Source organism: Juglans regia, chromosome 16 (assembly GCF_001411555.2).
Source record: "Juglans regia cultivar Chandler chromosome 16, Walnut 2.0, whole genome shotgun sequence".
Lineage (NCBI taxonomy): Eukaryota > Viridiplantae > Streptophyta > Magnoliopsida > Fagales > Juglandaceae > Juglans > Juglans regia.
Window position 1 is genome coordinate 9,375,837 of NC_049916.1, and position 14,990 is coordinate 9,390,826.

General features: G+C 34.9%; 1 protein-coding gene and 1 long non-coding RNA gene across 4 annotated transcripts; both read left to right on the top strand.

The window, feature by feature from the left end:
- Nucleotides 1-8,322: 8,322 nt before the first annotated feature.
- Nucleotides 8,323-8,694, top strand: LOC118344788. Its single transcript, XM_035686186.1, has one exon. The coding sequence runs from the start codon at nt 8,323-8,325 to the stop codon at nt 8,692-8,694; it is 372 nt and encodes a 123-aa protein (XP_035542079.1).
- Nucleotides 8,695-10,820: 2,126 nt separating this feature from the next.
- On the top strand, nt 10,821-13,976 carry LOC109022131. 3 transcript variants are annotated; one of them, XR_004798591.1, is made up of 3 exons: nt 10,821-10,992; nt 13,496-13,555; nt 13,683-13,976. It is a non-coding gene; the product is annotated as an uncharacterized LOC109022131 (long non-coding RNA). The 3 variants fall into 3 exon arrangements; XR_002001178.2 differs by lacking the exon at nt 10,821-10,992 and adding an exon at nt 11,734-13,009; XR_004798590.1 differs by lacking the exon at nt 10,821-10,992 and adding an exon at nt 11,734-12,995.
- The last annotated feature ends 1,014 nt before the right edge of the window (nt 13,977-14,990 follow it).

Here is a 14,990-nt window from a genome sequence, read left to right on the forward strand (position 1 = left end):
AATATATAGATAAAGTTATAACATATAATATAAATAATCTATTTATTAAACTTAACTTGAGAACAAACTTGAACTCAATAATAAATGAGGTGTTCATGAGTCCTAAAAAAAAATCGGTCAACCGGACTGGTCTGTTAGGTCTAGTGCAAAACTAGGTCGGTCCAGTACCTAGGGGAGGAAAAACAAAAATCGGAAAATCGGAAAACCAGTCCGGAATCAGTTATCTTAATGGCAAAGCCGTCCGGAACTGGCAGTTCTAGGCTTTTTAGGCCTGGACCAGACCAGACTGGTTTTATATAATATATATTTTAAATTATTTTTTTAATATTATATATAATATATATATAATAATATAAGTTAATTTAAAAATAAACTGAAATTATAAAACTTTAAACTAAAATTGATAAATCACATAAACTGAAAAACAACCCTAAATATCAAAAGATTTGAATTTATATACCAAAGTTGTAAATAAGATCAATAAAATATTATTTACCAAAAAACAAAGAAAATCACTCAAATATTATTACCAAATTTTTTATGGCCTAATAAATTCTCAATATATTTTTTTTGATAAGTACATAATACATTAGTAAATTAGTAATACTAATATACATTAGTATATAATTTATATTAATTATAATTTACATTTGATGGCCTAATACTAATAGTCTAATACTATATTACTATTAGTAATATACTTTAAGTCTATATATAAATTAGTATATAAATCATTATACTAAATAATTACATATGAAATAATGATATAGTTAATACTATTTTTAAAGCAATTTTTTTTTTTTTATAAACAATATTTTTTTTTTACAAATTTACATTTTATTAAAATCGAAAAACCAGACCGAGCCAGACCAGACCGGAATCAGTAAAACAGGATATACCGGTTTAAGGGGGTAACCAGTGCGTAATTGGTGTTTGAAAATACAAAACCGGTATATACCGGTTCAGTCCTAAATTTTGTTCAAAATCAGATCGGACCGATTACACCCCTGGCGGTACTAGTTTCAATTTTTCAAAATCGATTTGAAACATATCCGGTTCCAATTTTGCCTTTTCCAAAATCGATTTTTATATTATATATAAAATACTTTTTATATGATTTTTTATATTATATAGATATTATATACTAAATTGCTTATTAATATAATATGAAATTTAAAATCTTAAAATTTATGTACAATAATCTAATAATATAAAATTAATATAACATAAAATCTTAATCTTAAACATGAACATTAATACTAAGTTATTAATATAAACCTACTTTTGATATATATATATATATATATTATATCAAGGATATTTACATTTTATGGCATAATAAATTATAAGATATATTCTTTTTTATAAATACATTTCTACACATTTGATCAATACACTCATATAAAAAATATATAGTATAACTTATATAGACTATAGTAGTATACTTAAATTTAATACTATATTAGTATGTGTTAATTAATATAATTATTAGAAAATAATGTACGTATACTACATTATAAATAGACTAATAGTTTTAGCATATGTAACCATCATATTATCACTAACATATAGTATTAGTAGATAACTACATATATATATATATTTATTATATTAAAGTATCACTATATATATATAGTATTAGTATACCATTAGTCATAACACACTCAAATCACTTTTTTCTCCCTTTTCTCTAAGACTCTCTCCCTTCTCTCTAAGATTTTCTCCACATATCCGGCTAGAGGGGTGGGTACTTTGGCTCCCTCCCCCTCCCTTTCTCTCTCCCTCCCTTCTCATATGTGTTGTGTTTTTTTTCTATTTTTTTTTTTTTTGTGTGGTTTCAGGCGAAATAAGGGAGAATCACAGTTTCTGGGTCTTTCCGCTGCCTATAGCTAGCACGTGCCCTGCCATGGTGTTGCCCAGCCGCCGATCTTCAAGACCACCGAATGCGGCACCAAACGAAGCGGCGAGTAGCTCACAGGCGCGGCTCGAAGTTCCGGCGTCGTTCGGCGCGTGGCTTTCATGCACCACCAGGGAGCCCTCTGCCAATGCCACGCGCGGCGTTTCTGGAGTCTGTGAGTCTGGGATCTCCAAGCTCGACTGTCGGTTCTCTTCCCAGAGTAGCGCGTGTACTGCACGCGCCACAATAGCCTTTGTGCACTACTTTTCACTTTTTGTGCAGTATTTTTTCTGTATTTTCTTTTGTGTAATGTTGTTTCTAGGAAAATAAAAATCTAAAAAAATTAGTGCCTTCGGACTTTGGTCCGAATCGAGTAGTAGTCCCCCCTCCGCATTGACGGGGTTTGGTGGGGTTTGGCGAACCCTACCCTGCTTAGTCGGGGTATGGGGCTTTGTAACCTCTGTCGTGGACAGATGTGGTAGTTTCTCTAAGATCTATGTCTTTAGAGATTTACCGTCTGGACTAGACCATGTTAGTCACAAAAGTGTACTAGGTTGTTACTAACGATTGTAATTGGTTTGTTTGTCAAGTCAACTTTGTAAGTCCTATTTTAATGAAGGGTTATGATCCGTTTTATTAAAAAAAAAAATAGTATACCATTAGTAATGCACTATATATAAATAACTATGTAAATCAATATAATATTTGTAGTTATACTAATACTGTATCATTATAGGATACTATTATATATATATATATATATATATATATATATATATACATACACACTAATACTAATACTAATAGTGATAGTTTAGTTATATTATTCTGTAGTTATAATATTATAATATCATAGTATATATATCATATACTAATACTAATAAGTTAATCTCACTAATAAGTTAGATACTACTATACTAGTACAATTAGACAATATTGAATTATTATTTATTAATAATAAATACTAAATTCTAATAATTAAAATTAGTGTTGAAAAAATTATAAAAAATCATAAATAAAAGAAGGTTTGGTTTTAGGGTTTAGAAAAAAATGGTTTCGTTAAATTGGTTTTAGGTTTTAGATCAAAACATAGCCCAAAACGCAACCCAGAATTCCCAAAATCCAGCCGGCCAAAAGGCCCAAAACGAAATCCCAAGCCCAAAATGCCCAAACGGCCTCATTTAATCGAATGGGAAAATACCCAGCTACCATCTAATTAAAATGCCGTCGTGCTTGAGAGTCACCTCCCGAGAAACCAACGATCGTGGAGGCTTTTCCCCTATTTTAGTACAGGTTTCAAACTTTCCATAATGGAAGAATCCCTAGAAGATCTATGTAAACGGATGTCTTTGACAAAACAAGAAAATGAGGAGATTATTGTGGAAGAGGAACTACTTGAAGAAACGAACCAAAGGGGAGAGCACTGTCTTCTGGTGTCTCTACTCACGAGGAAACATTTCAATCGTGAGGCCTTTAAGCAAACTTTGAGAAAACTATGGAGACCAGTAAAGAGAATCTGGTTTAAGGAGCTGGGCTCTAAACTGGTTCTGGTGGAGTTCGAAGACTAAAGGGAAAAGGCTAGGGTGCAACGTGAAGGGCCTTGGTCCTTTGATAGGCATATGGTTTTGGTGAAACACTTCGTAGGAGGCATCCAGGCAAACAAAGTAAAGATAGACTTGGCTTCTTTCTGGGTAAGACTCTATGACCTTCCCCTTGGTGCCATGAATGAAAAGGTGGTAAGAAAAATTGGCAATAGCATTGGTTCAGTAGAGGAGATCAACATAGATAAAGATGTGGTTGCCTGGGGTGAATTCATTAGACTCAACGTCAATTTGGATGTCACAAAACCTTTGCTACGAGGCAAATGTATTTACATTCCATCCCATGGTGTTTGCTGGGTTCGTTTTACGTATGAAAGACTACCTACTTTCTATTATATTTGTGGTATATTGGGACACAGTTATAAAGATTGTGAAGAGAGGAAGGAAACTTGTGTAACACAAAAAGAATAGGATTATCCATTTGGTCCATGGCTGTGAGCCGGGGTTTCTTCTGCCAACCATCGCAACCACCAGGCTGAGCAAGGCAAAGAGTATCTTGTTCCGCCACCTTGCTCAAGTTCCAAAGGTAATGCTACAAATTCGGAACAAACAAGAGTAATTCCAAACCCTACTATCCAAAGCAATGGAAGTGGGAGCGCGTTTCAAGGTAGTATGGCTTAGGAAGTCAACTCCAATAAGGCTACAAGTATAGACCTCTATGTTGGTTCAATGAAAGGGGAAAGGGCCTTACTAATTACCATAGCTATACTCGATGAGGGTATGGGCAACCTGCAGAAGGAGAAGTCAAAAATAGAGGAGGCTTTCATGGGTAACCCAACCACCTTTCTGACAGAAGTAGACTCAAAGAGGAGCTTGGAAGATTTGGTCCCTCCAAAAATAGCTTTGACCAAGAACGAGGGTTCCCTACCATTGTCTGTCTATAACAAGGAACAGTCGACAATGGGTAAGTGGCAAAGAATAAACAAAAGGGTGGGAATGGAAAATAGCCCTGGGCTTCCCAACTGTTCCCTAAAAAGGAAGGCAGTAAGGAAGAAGGAAACTGAGTCAGGGCCTTTACCTAAAGCCAAGCTGCAAAAGGTTATGGACTTGACCGACAACACAAATACAAGATTGGTGGAGGCTGTTGATCAGCCCTACCGAGCGCCATGAAACTTCTAAGTTGGAATTCACGTGGACTTGGGAACCCACGTGGAATTCATGCCCTTCATGAATTGATCAAGAAGGAAGCTCCCAACATCTTGTTTTTACAAGAAACTAAATTAACTAATAGGGTGATGGAAAAGATTAAGTATCAAACTGGGTTTCCTCACTGTTTAACAGTGGATTGTGAGGGGAGAAGTGGTGGTCTTAGCCTAATGTGGGGGCTTGAGGTTGACCTAACCATCCGAAGTTTCTCAAAGAACCATATTGATGCTGAAGTTAAGGATACCAGAGGTCAGGACAGCTGGCAACTAACTGGGTTTTATGGGTTGCCTGAAGTTAGTAGAATGGGTGAATCTTGGGACCTTCTAAGATTTTTGAACCTGGGGGCTTGTGAAAAATGGTTGGTAATTGGGGACTTCAATGAGATTACTAGTAGAAATGAAAAGAAGGGAGGTAATGATAGATCAAAAGCTCAAATCGAAAACTTTTGAAAAGTGATAAATGATTGTGCTTTGAAAGACCTGGGATTTGAAGGTTCCCATTTCACCTGGTGGAACAATAGGGAAGGGGCCCATGCAATTTTAGAGAGGCTAGACAGGGTCCTAGCTAACCATGCATGGTCTCGAGCCTTCCCTTTTGCTAAGGTGATACACACCATAGTAGCCCATTCAGACCATGCTCCAATTATCCTTAACACAGAAGGCATTTCCCCAAGACACAAAGGCCCTAAACCCTTTAGGTTCGAAGCTATGTGGATTGAAAGTGAAGATTGTGGCAAGGTAATAGAGAAGGTCTGGCAGGCTCCTAATAGGTTTGAATCTTCTGATGACATCATGGGGAAGCTGTCAGCCTGCAGTGAAAGTCTCTTAAAATGGAGCAAACAAAGCTTTGGAGAAGTGCACAAGGGCTTGCAACAGGCTAGAATCAACCTGGGCAAGATCCAAGATGCAAATGAGACTACTGTCAACCCAGCAGCTCTACAACAAGCTCGAGAGGAAGTTCAAGTATGACTAGAAAGGGAAGAAATACAATGGAGGCAAAGATCAAAAGCCCTTTGGCTCAAGGCAGGAGATCAAAACACGAAGTTCTTCCATAGCCAAACTAACTAAAGGAGGAGAAAAAACACCATTACAAGATTGCTAAATGAGTCTGAAGAGTGGCAAGAAGCAAATAGAAGGGATGGACTAATCATGAGTTACTATGAAGAAATGTTCAAATCATATGCACAACCCTGCAATTTGGACTTCTTAGCATCTTTGAGAGGAAGAGTTACAACATCGATGAATGAGGAGCTTACCAAAGTCTTTACTGATGTCGAAGTGGAGGTTGCTCTTCATCAGATGAACCCTTCCACAGCCCCTGGTCCCGATGGTATGGCCCCCATTTTCTATCAAAAGTATTGGCATATAGTTGGTAAATCAGTGTCTAAGGCTGTGCTTAATACTCTAAACAATGGCCAATTCCCCTGTGCTATCAATCACACTTTTATAGCTCTCATTCCTAAAATAAAAAATCCTCTTAAAGTGTCTGAATACAAACCCATTAGCCTCTATAATGTAATTTACAAATTGATCTCCAAGGTCTTATCTAATAGGCTGAAGTTGATCCTCCCTGAGATTATCTCTATTTCCCAAAGTGCTATTGTACTTGGTATAGCCATAACTGATAATATCTTGGTAGCTTATGAGATGATTAATTTTCTTAGAAGAAAAAGGAAAGGCAAAACATACCTTATGTCTCTCAAACTAGACATGAGCAAAGCCTATGACAGACTTGAATGGCACTACTTGGAGAAGGTTATGCAATAGATGGGATTTGCTAGCAAATGGATAAGGTTATGAGATGTGTAAATACTGTGTCTTTTTCCATTCTCATAAATGGTGAACCTGTAGGACTAATCCACCCCACCCAAGGGATAAGGCAAGGAGACCCATTGTCTCCATACCTTTTCTTGCTGGGTATCGAAAGACTTATCTCCCTGCTGGCTCAAGCAGACTCAAGAAATTTGATAAGGGGAATCCAAGTCTATAGAGGAGCTCCAGTGGTGAATCATCTACTATTTGCAGACGACAGCAGATTGTTTTGCAAGGCCTCAAGTCAGGAGAGTAGTAAAGTGCAAAGAATCCTTGAAACTTATGAAAGGGCCTCAGGACAAAAAATTAATAGGGATAAGACATCAATGGTCTTTAGCAGGAATGTATCACTAGCAGCACAACAACAACTGCTTGATTCTTGAGGCATTCAAGAACACCAGAACTATGACAAATACCTAGGCCTTCCACCTATGATTGGGAGAAATATAAAGAGGGCCTTTTCAGATATAAAGCACAAAATCTGGTCGAAGCTTCAGCAATGGAAGGGCAAGCTTTTATCCCAAGGGGGAAAAGGAACTCTGATTAAGGCAGTTGCTCTAGCAATTCCTACTTATGCTATGTCCTGTTTCAAGTTACCCCTTACCCTTTGTAATGAACTAGAACAAATAATGGCTAAATTCTGGTGGGCGCAAAAGAAGGAAGAGAAGAAAATTCATTGTGTCAGCTGGAAGAGGATGTGTGAAACCAAGGGTGATGGGGGCATGGGCTTCAAAAACCTGAGATTCTTCAATGAGGCATTACTTGCAAAACAAGGCTGGAGAATCATGCAGCAAGAAGACAGCCTAATTCATAAAATCTTTAAGGCCAGGTATTTCCCTAACACTAATTTCTAGAGTTCTAGCCTTGGTCACAACCCTTCCTATGTGTGGAGGGTCATATGGGCTGTCAAAGACAAGCTTCTTCAGGCCTGTAGATGGAGAATTGGGAATGGGAGGACAGTAAGAATATGGGAAGATTACTGGATTCCTAGTTTCAAGAACTTGCAACATATGGGAGATACAAGTAGAGCTAATGACTAGAAAGTTGAGGAGCTTAATGACCCTTCTACTGGCTAGTGGGATGTGCAACAAGTATGAAGAATGCTACCTCCTGATCCTGCAGATGCTGTCCTAAAAATAATCCTTAGTGCAGCTAATCATGAGGACAAGTTAATATGGGACAAGGAAAGGAGTGGCTGCTTTAGTGTGAGAAGTGCATACAAATGTTTTAGAAATCTTTCTATAGTAACAATGGAGGTGAAAGCTCTTTAAGTATAACCAACAGGATACTATGGAAGCAAATTTGGAGAATGAAGGTTCCCCCCAAGGTGAAAGTCTTTGCTTGGAGGACTTGCATGGAGGCCCTTCCCACGAGATGTAACTTGAAACAAAGGAAGGTAGTCGAAGACGAAACATGTCAACTGTGCTCTACAGCAGCAGAAACTACAACACATGCACTTTTTCAATGCAAAATGCTCCCAACTATGTGGTGTAAACACTTTCCTCAGCTTATTACAAAAGATCCTCAATGACACTTAAGGGAATGGATTTGCAGGTTATAGGACTCTTGCAGCAATGAGGCACTGGAAAGACTTTTCATGATAGCTTGGGCATGCTGGTATAGAAGGAACCAGTGGATTTTTGAAGAGAAACATCTCACCCCCGAGGAAGCAATCAACTCAACTCTTTCCCTACTTTGGACTTACAAAGCTACTAAAGGCCTTGACATCAGCAGAGCAAGGAGAATCTCCCAATGGCAACCTCCTCCACAAGGTTCAATCAAACTCAATGTTGATGGGGCTGTGTTTCATGTTGAAAATAAAGCTGGAGTTGGACTCATTGCTTGAGATTGGGAAGGAAAAGTGTTAATGGTAGTTAGTAAAAAAGAAGAGGCTGTCATGGAGCCTCTAGAGATTGAACTTTTAGCATTACTGAGAGGTCTACAATTCAGCATTCCCCTTGGATTCCAGTCTTTGTGCATAGAAATCGACTCTTTGCTGCTGGTCAAAGAAATATCAAGCCCTCTACCTTCAAATGCCAGTTATGGTAATGTCATAACTGATATCCAAGAGTTCAAGTGTAGATTTCTAAGCTGTTCCATTGATCATATCAATAGAGAAGCAAATCAGGCTACTCACAAGCTAGCTATATTTTTCAGAAATGTCTCAAACACTACTATATGGTGGGAGTCTGTTCCCAACTATGTTCAACCAGTCCTTTGGACTGATTTTCATCTATAATGCTATGTTGGCAATTATTAATGAGAAGGTGTTTTACTATAAAAAAAAAAATGTCGTCGTGCTTAGGTGAGTAAGCAACCTCGTTTGGCTTTGTGTTGGGAGTCACCCCCCCCCCCTTCTCACCCCACGACCTCACTTCCTCGATTCCTCTCCTATTCACTCTCAGACACTCAAGCAACCCCTCTCTCACTTTGTGCGGCCGTCACAGGCTATAGCCCCTAGCCGTTGGCCACCACTACCATTTGTCTTGCATTGCTTCTCCTCCAGGCATCCTTGGCATCTACCCTCTCAGTCTCGGTATGTTTTCAATTTCAAATCTTAGGTTTACTTCGAGTGTTCGAGGGTCATTGCTATAGCCTATACTACTTAGATTTAGATTTATTAATTGTTGTTGGGTGAAACCATGGAATGTTGCTATAGTACTTAGATTTACGGATTGCTCTGTATTATGTTAATTAGATTTGCTGATTGTTGTTAATTCTTTGAAACCATGGTGTTTGTTTGCTAATTTGTGTGGTTATTTCATGTGCTAATCTGTGTGGTTATTTCGTGTGCTAATCTGTGTGGTTATTTCATGTGGTTGAATCTATGTGGCCTTCTCTAATTGTCATTATTAATTAATCAAACCCTTATCAAATTCAAATATCTTTTTATTGTATTTCATTTTAAAATAGTATAAACTATTGATATGATCATTAGTACAAATATATAGTCTGTACGCATGCATTTGCTTCTTTCATTACAGAAGTGTGGAATTATCAACTGGACCACGTACAATTTTCTTAATCTATAATCTATCCTCATCAATTTGTTTGTTGTTACAGACGGCTGCTTCAAATGAAACACCCATCGATGTTCAACCTTCACTGGAAAGGACAGTTGAATCAATAGCGACTAATGATCCACTTTTACACAAATCTAATGTAAGTAAGACAACTACTGGGGTTGGTAGGAAAAGATCTGTAATTTGAAAATATTTAACAAAGATTAAAAGTGAAGATAAGTCAAAACCTAGGGTTGCATGTCATTTTTGCATGGCTAGTTATGCTTGTCATCCTAATATAAATGAAACAAGATTTATGTTGTAGCACTTAAAAAAATAATGTAAGAAGTCTCCACTAAGGAAAGTGGATAAGAACCAATCTGTAATAGGTTTCAAACCTCGAAAAAGAGGAGTGTTCAGTGGGGGGCTTGTACCTATTTCTTTGGTCTGACTTGGATAGTAAAGCCTCTTAACTCATTCCATCTTATCTCATCTCATCTCAATATCCAGACATCATAAATACAAACACTTTTCAATTTCAAATCTTCAACTTTTTCATCTAATCATTACCTAATTATTACAACTTCCCCAAACTTCCAAACAAAAATACAAAAATTATATTAAAAAATTATATTCTAATAATATTTTAACTTTATAATATTTTTAGTCAATTTTTTCTCTCTCATTTTTTAAAATTGAATAAAATATATTAACTCAAACAATTTCACTACTATTCACAAACCATTTTACTACTATTTATAGATAATCTCATCTCATCTCACTATCCAAATGAGACCTCAGTGTTGAGAGACTTGTAGAGAAAACTTCACAGAAATGCTAATTATTGATGAGCTGCCCTTTAGATTTGTGGAAGGGGAGGAATTTTAAGAGGTTTATGCTTGTTGTGCAACCTAGATGAGCCAGAATTCCTGATTGAGCTGAGTTATTTCATATTTTATTAATTTAGAACTAATATATTTTATTTATTTCATTACATTATTATTGGTTTTAGATAGAAAAATAGTTAAGATAAATAAATCCGAGTTGTGATTTAAATTGGTTAATAGCATGATATATGCTTAATTTTATAACTTGTGACTTAATTCGACAATGTTCATTCACATGCATAATATATTTTTGATATTCTATTATTTCTTTTTATTTTATTTTGTTTCTAATTTTTATTGTTTTTATAGGTCCAAAAATGAAAAGGAGAAAAAAAGGGGAAAAGTCACATTCGCACGTGGGACCCATTACTTTTGATTTTTGGACGGAAGTTGGTTTCTCTCAACTCACACACATGGCTCCTTAAGGAAAAGACATGCACTAAAGACCAAAAACACATGGACGTGAGAGGCTCGGGTGCCTTTTGGGAGTTTTGACGGAAGGGCATTCTGGATCTAATGCACATGGGAAATTCACATTAATTTCTCTTGGAGGTCTTCATTCATACAAGACGAAGGAATTCACGCCGCACAGAATAGAAAGGAAAGGAAAGAATGCTCCAGCACCGTGCATTGAAGAACTCCTTTGGGGTCCAACTTCCACTCCAGCCTTTTCCTCCACTACTTGTCACCTCTATCTTTATTCATTTGGCTTGTTCTTTTCATTCCATACTTTTTATTTAATTTCAGTTTAAAGTTTATGGAGTATTTTTGATATTTTTGGCTTAGAAGTTTGGGTATCTTATTTGCTATTTATTTTACTTAATGTGGCTATTTTTCTTGCTCTTTTAAACTTTCATTTAACAGTGATTACAATTGTTATGGATTGATTTTGAGAATTTGTGATTTGAACATAAGGATGAACCCTAGAATCTTGATCTTGAGGCTTTTCAATTTTCAGCTCATATTTTGTCAATTATTTTCTAATCTAATTTAATTCTTAGCTTAGTTTTATTAATCTCTTAGTTTCATTACATATTAGATTAATTAAAAATTATTTAAACTTAGATAATTTCAATTTTATTATTTAACTTTCAGATGAATTAAGATTGTTTAGTTTAGTTGATTCATTGATCATTAATTTCAATTTGTTAGTCTTTTACATTTCATTTCGACACTTAAAAATCCAAAAATATGAATCTAGTTCATGAATAGTGTTCTTTTCATTTCCGTTGCACTCTACCACTCATTGCAAATATCACCACTTTTATTTTCTCTTTGTGAATATTTTTACTTTTTACACGAGTTTGATTTTAAATAACTTTTCCTGAGGAGACGATTTAGAAATTTTATTCCTAATTATTACACAACACCCTCCTGCACTTGGGATAGCTTTTGTGCTACTCATTTTTTAGTGAGTCAATTCCATCACGTATAAATTATAATAGTTGCAAAATATGGTTATAAGGTTTATTTGAGGGAGAAGAATAAGTTGAAAAATGCTCTTAAGGGTAGCAAATTTGCCTTACCACGGATACATAGGCATCCGTACAGAATTTTAATTACATGTGTCTCACTACACACTTTATTGATGAAGATTAAAAAATGTATAAAAGAATTATCAACTTTTGTAGGGTGGAAAACCATAAGGGTGAGACACTTGGTAAGAAAATTGAAATGTGTTTACTTGAATGGGGGAGATCAAGAATCTTTACAATTACACTTGATAATACAAGTTCAAATAATAAGACAATTTCATATATAAAAAGAAAGACGTAATAGAAATGATACAATTTTAGAACATGAGTTCTTGCATATGAGATGTTGTGCTCATATCTTAAACTTGATTGTTCGGGACAGGTTGAAAGAATTAGATCAATCAATTGCAAGAACTAGATGGGTTGTGAAGTATGTGAAATATTCTTACAAATGTGGAGTATGTTTAAGCAATGTTGTGAAAATGAGGAAAATACGTATAAAAATCACTTATGCTTAGACGTAGAATTCGGTGGAACTCCACTTATATGATGTTAGTTGTGGTTGAAAAACTCCAAAATGCATTTCAACAGCTAGAGGAGGAAGATTTAGGTTATGTTAAGAGTGTTGGAGAGGAGGCCAGATAGTGATGATGATGACAGTATGAGTAAAGGAGTGGCATCCATGTTAGGGCCTCCAAACAAGGACAATTGGGATAATAGTAGGTTGTTTGTAAAGTTTTAAATTTTTTTATGATGCAACCTTGCGTTTCTCAAGCTCCACTTTTGTCACTTGCAATTCTTTTTTCATGGAACTAACGACAATTTAAGATGCAATTAATATGGAGTGTGTGGAAGGGCCCCATAAATTGATGTCAATGGCATGTAATATAAGGTCTAAATTAAAGTATTAGGGTAATTTTGAAAAAATAAATCTATTGTTGTATGTTGGGTTGGTTCTTGATTCTTGATATAAATTGCGATATCTTGAATTTTGTTTTGAATGTATGTATGTTAATGGTAATTTGAGTGTTTTTATATTGGTGAACCGAGTTAAAGATGTATTGACTCATTTATACAATAGTTATTGTGAAATGAAGGAGTTGATGTTGGGTACAAGATCAAACCATAAACCAATCAAGTAAGGGAGGGACTAGTACTACAAATGCAACTACTCAGGTGAAAGATATGAGGTCATTTCAGTTGGCTCAATTCAAGAAGCGTTTGGAGTTTGAAAACTCTTTGAAAAGTAAATCTGAAGTGAAAAGATATTTATTTGACAAATGTGAATAAGATGATGCTAAATCCAACTTATTGACTTAGTGGAAGACTGACTCCATTAGACACCGCATGCTTTCAAAAATTGCGCGAGATGTTTTTATAGTTCCAATATCTATAGTAGCCTCTAAGTCGACTTTTAGGACAGCAAGTCGAGTACTTGATCATTTCTGCAGTAGCTTATCTCCAATTATAGTAGAAGTCCTTATTTGTGCACAAAATTGACTCTATTATTCTTCTGTCTCGATTAGTATTCACAGTTTAATGAATGATATTGAGAATTTTGATATAGGTATATAGCCTCCTGTACCTTTTTTCTAGTGTCTCTATCTGGTATATAATATTTTAAAATTTTTTTGGTTCTTATGCTTAAACTTTCATTTTTTTTTTCTTTTGTGTAGAACTCCCGGAAGAAGTTGGAAATTCTTTAAAACCTATTTCAGTTGTTGGAGATGATTAAGGTGAGTAGTCTTTTTACACTTATTTTCCCTTCAATTTTTTTTTTTTTTTCCATTTCATGTAAATTTGTAATTCATAACTTTTAATTGGAATTACCTGTTCTTTAATTTATTTGAATGAAATTGCAAGGTTTATTTGAATGGACTCTTGGAGTTGGCGCATATGGGCTAGTTGTATTGTTGAATTGTGTAATTTAGACTCTTGGTACTGTATTTTTATTTTTATTTTCTAATCTAGACACTTGAGGAGATTGTTAGTTGTTACTACTGTATTTTTAGTTTTATTTTGTAATCTTGTCACTTGAGGAGACTGTTAATGCTGTATTTTTAGTTTTATTTTGTACTATGAACACTGGAGTCCAGATTTTTTATGGACACTTCAGGACACTACACTAGATATTTTATGATATGAGCTCTGTGATAGATTTCCTTGGCTGAGTTGTCTCTGATCTTGTGGAGGTTGACAGGTTGTTAATAACTTAACGTGTTACTTGTTTTGCCATGTTTTTTTGGGCTTTGGATGGATTTTTATTGTTAGTTTTCTGGGGTTTTGGGTCTTGATCATTGAACAGAAAACACACGTGATTCCGTGCGGCTTATTTTTTTGTTGTATATTATTTTTATATCTAGACAGTTTTTTTTTTTTGTCTGGCCTTGCTAGTACATCGGAAAAATTGATAAAATCAAATTAAACCAGACCAAAACTGATAAGACCAGAAGTACTGATTTTGAAGATGAATCGATTTGGTGTCGATTCTTCATTTTTAAAATTCGGTATATACTAGTTCGGTTTTAAAACTGTAATTATTTTGCTAAAAATAAGTGATACATTTTTGTTGTTGTAATGCAAAGATTAGACTGTCAATTTTTTTCCGAACCCACCCGTTATTGTTAATATTGACTTATTTGTATTAATGGGATTGAAAATGCAATAACGAGCCGCATTTAATACTTTTTAATTAATAATTAGAATGATATATATATATTTTAATAAAATTTCAATTTTTTAGAATTATGGCTTCACCTAAATTCCAAAATGTCATGAGTTATTGATTAATCTAAATTCCGAAAATTCTTTGCTATTAATTATGTGATTTTAATATTTTTTTGGGTATGTAATTTAGTAATTACAATTAGTTAATATAAATATATTTATAACTAATACTCAATCATTACAAATACTAAGTAATAATTGGTGAGACCCACAACCATCAAATCTTTCAAAAAGTTAAAACTATCTTATCTCATTTCTATATCTAAGCACACAAAATAACAAATAATTTAGATAGTGAAAGTGTTTTATCTCATTTCATTTTATCTTATCACATCATTACAATTTTTTCAAATTTTCATACAAAATATAATAAATAATAATTGTGCTACCCATAAGCCTCACACCTAACACGCTCACTTAAAAATATATCATTTTACTTTTTTA

Excerpts from the sequence above, each read along its gene's own strand:
- LOC118344788 (XM_035686186.1), top strand. The coding sequence starts at position 8,323 with ATGGTAGTTAGTAAAAAAGAAGAGGCTGTCATGGAGCCTCTAGAGATT.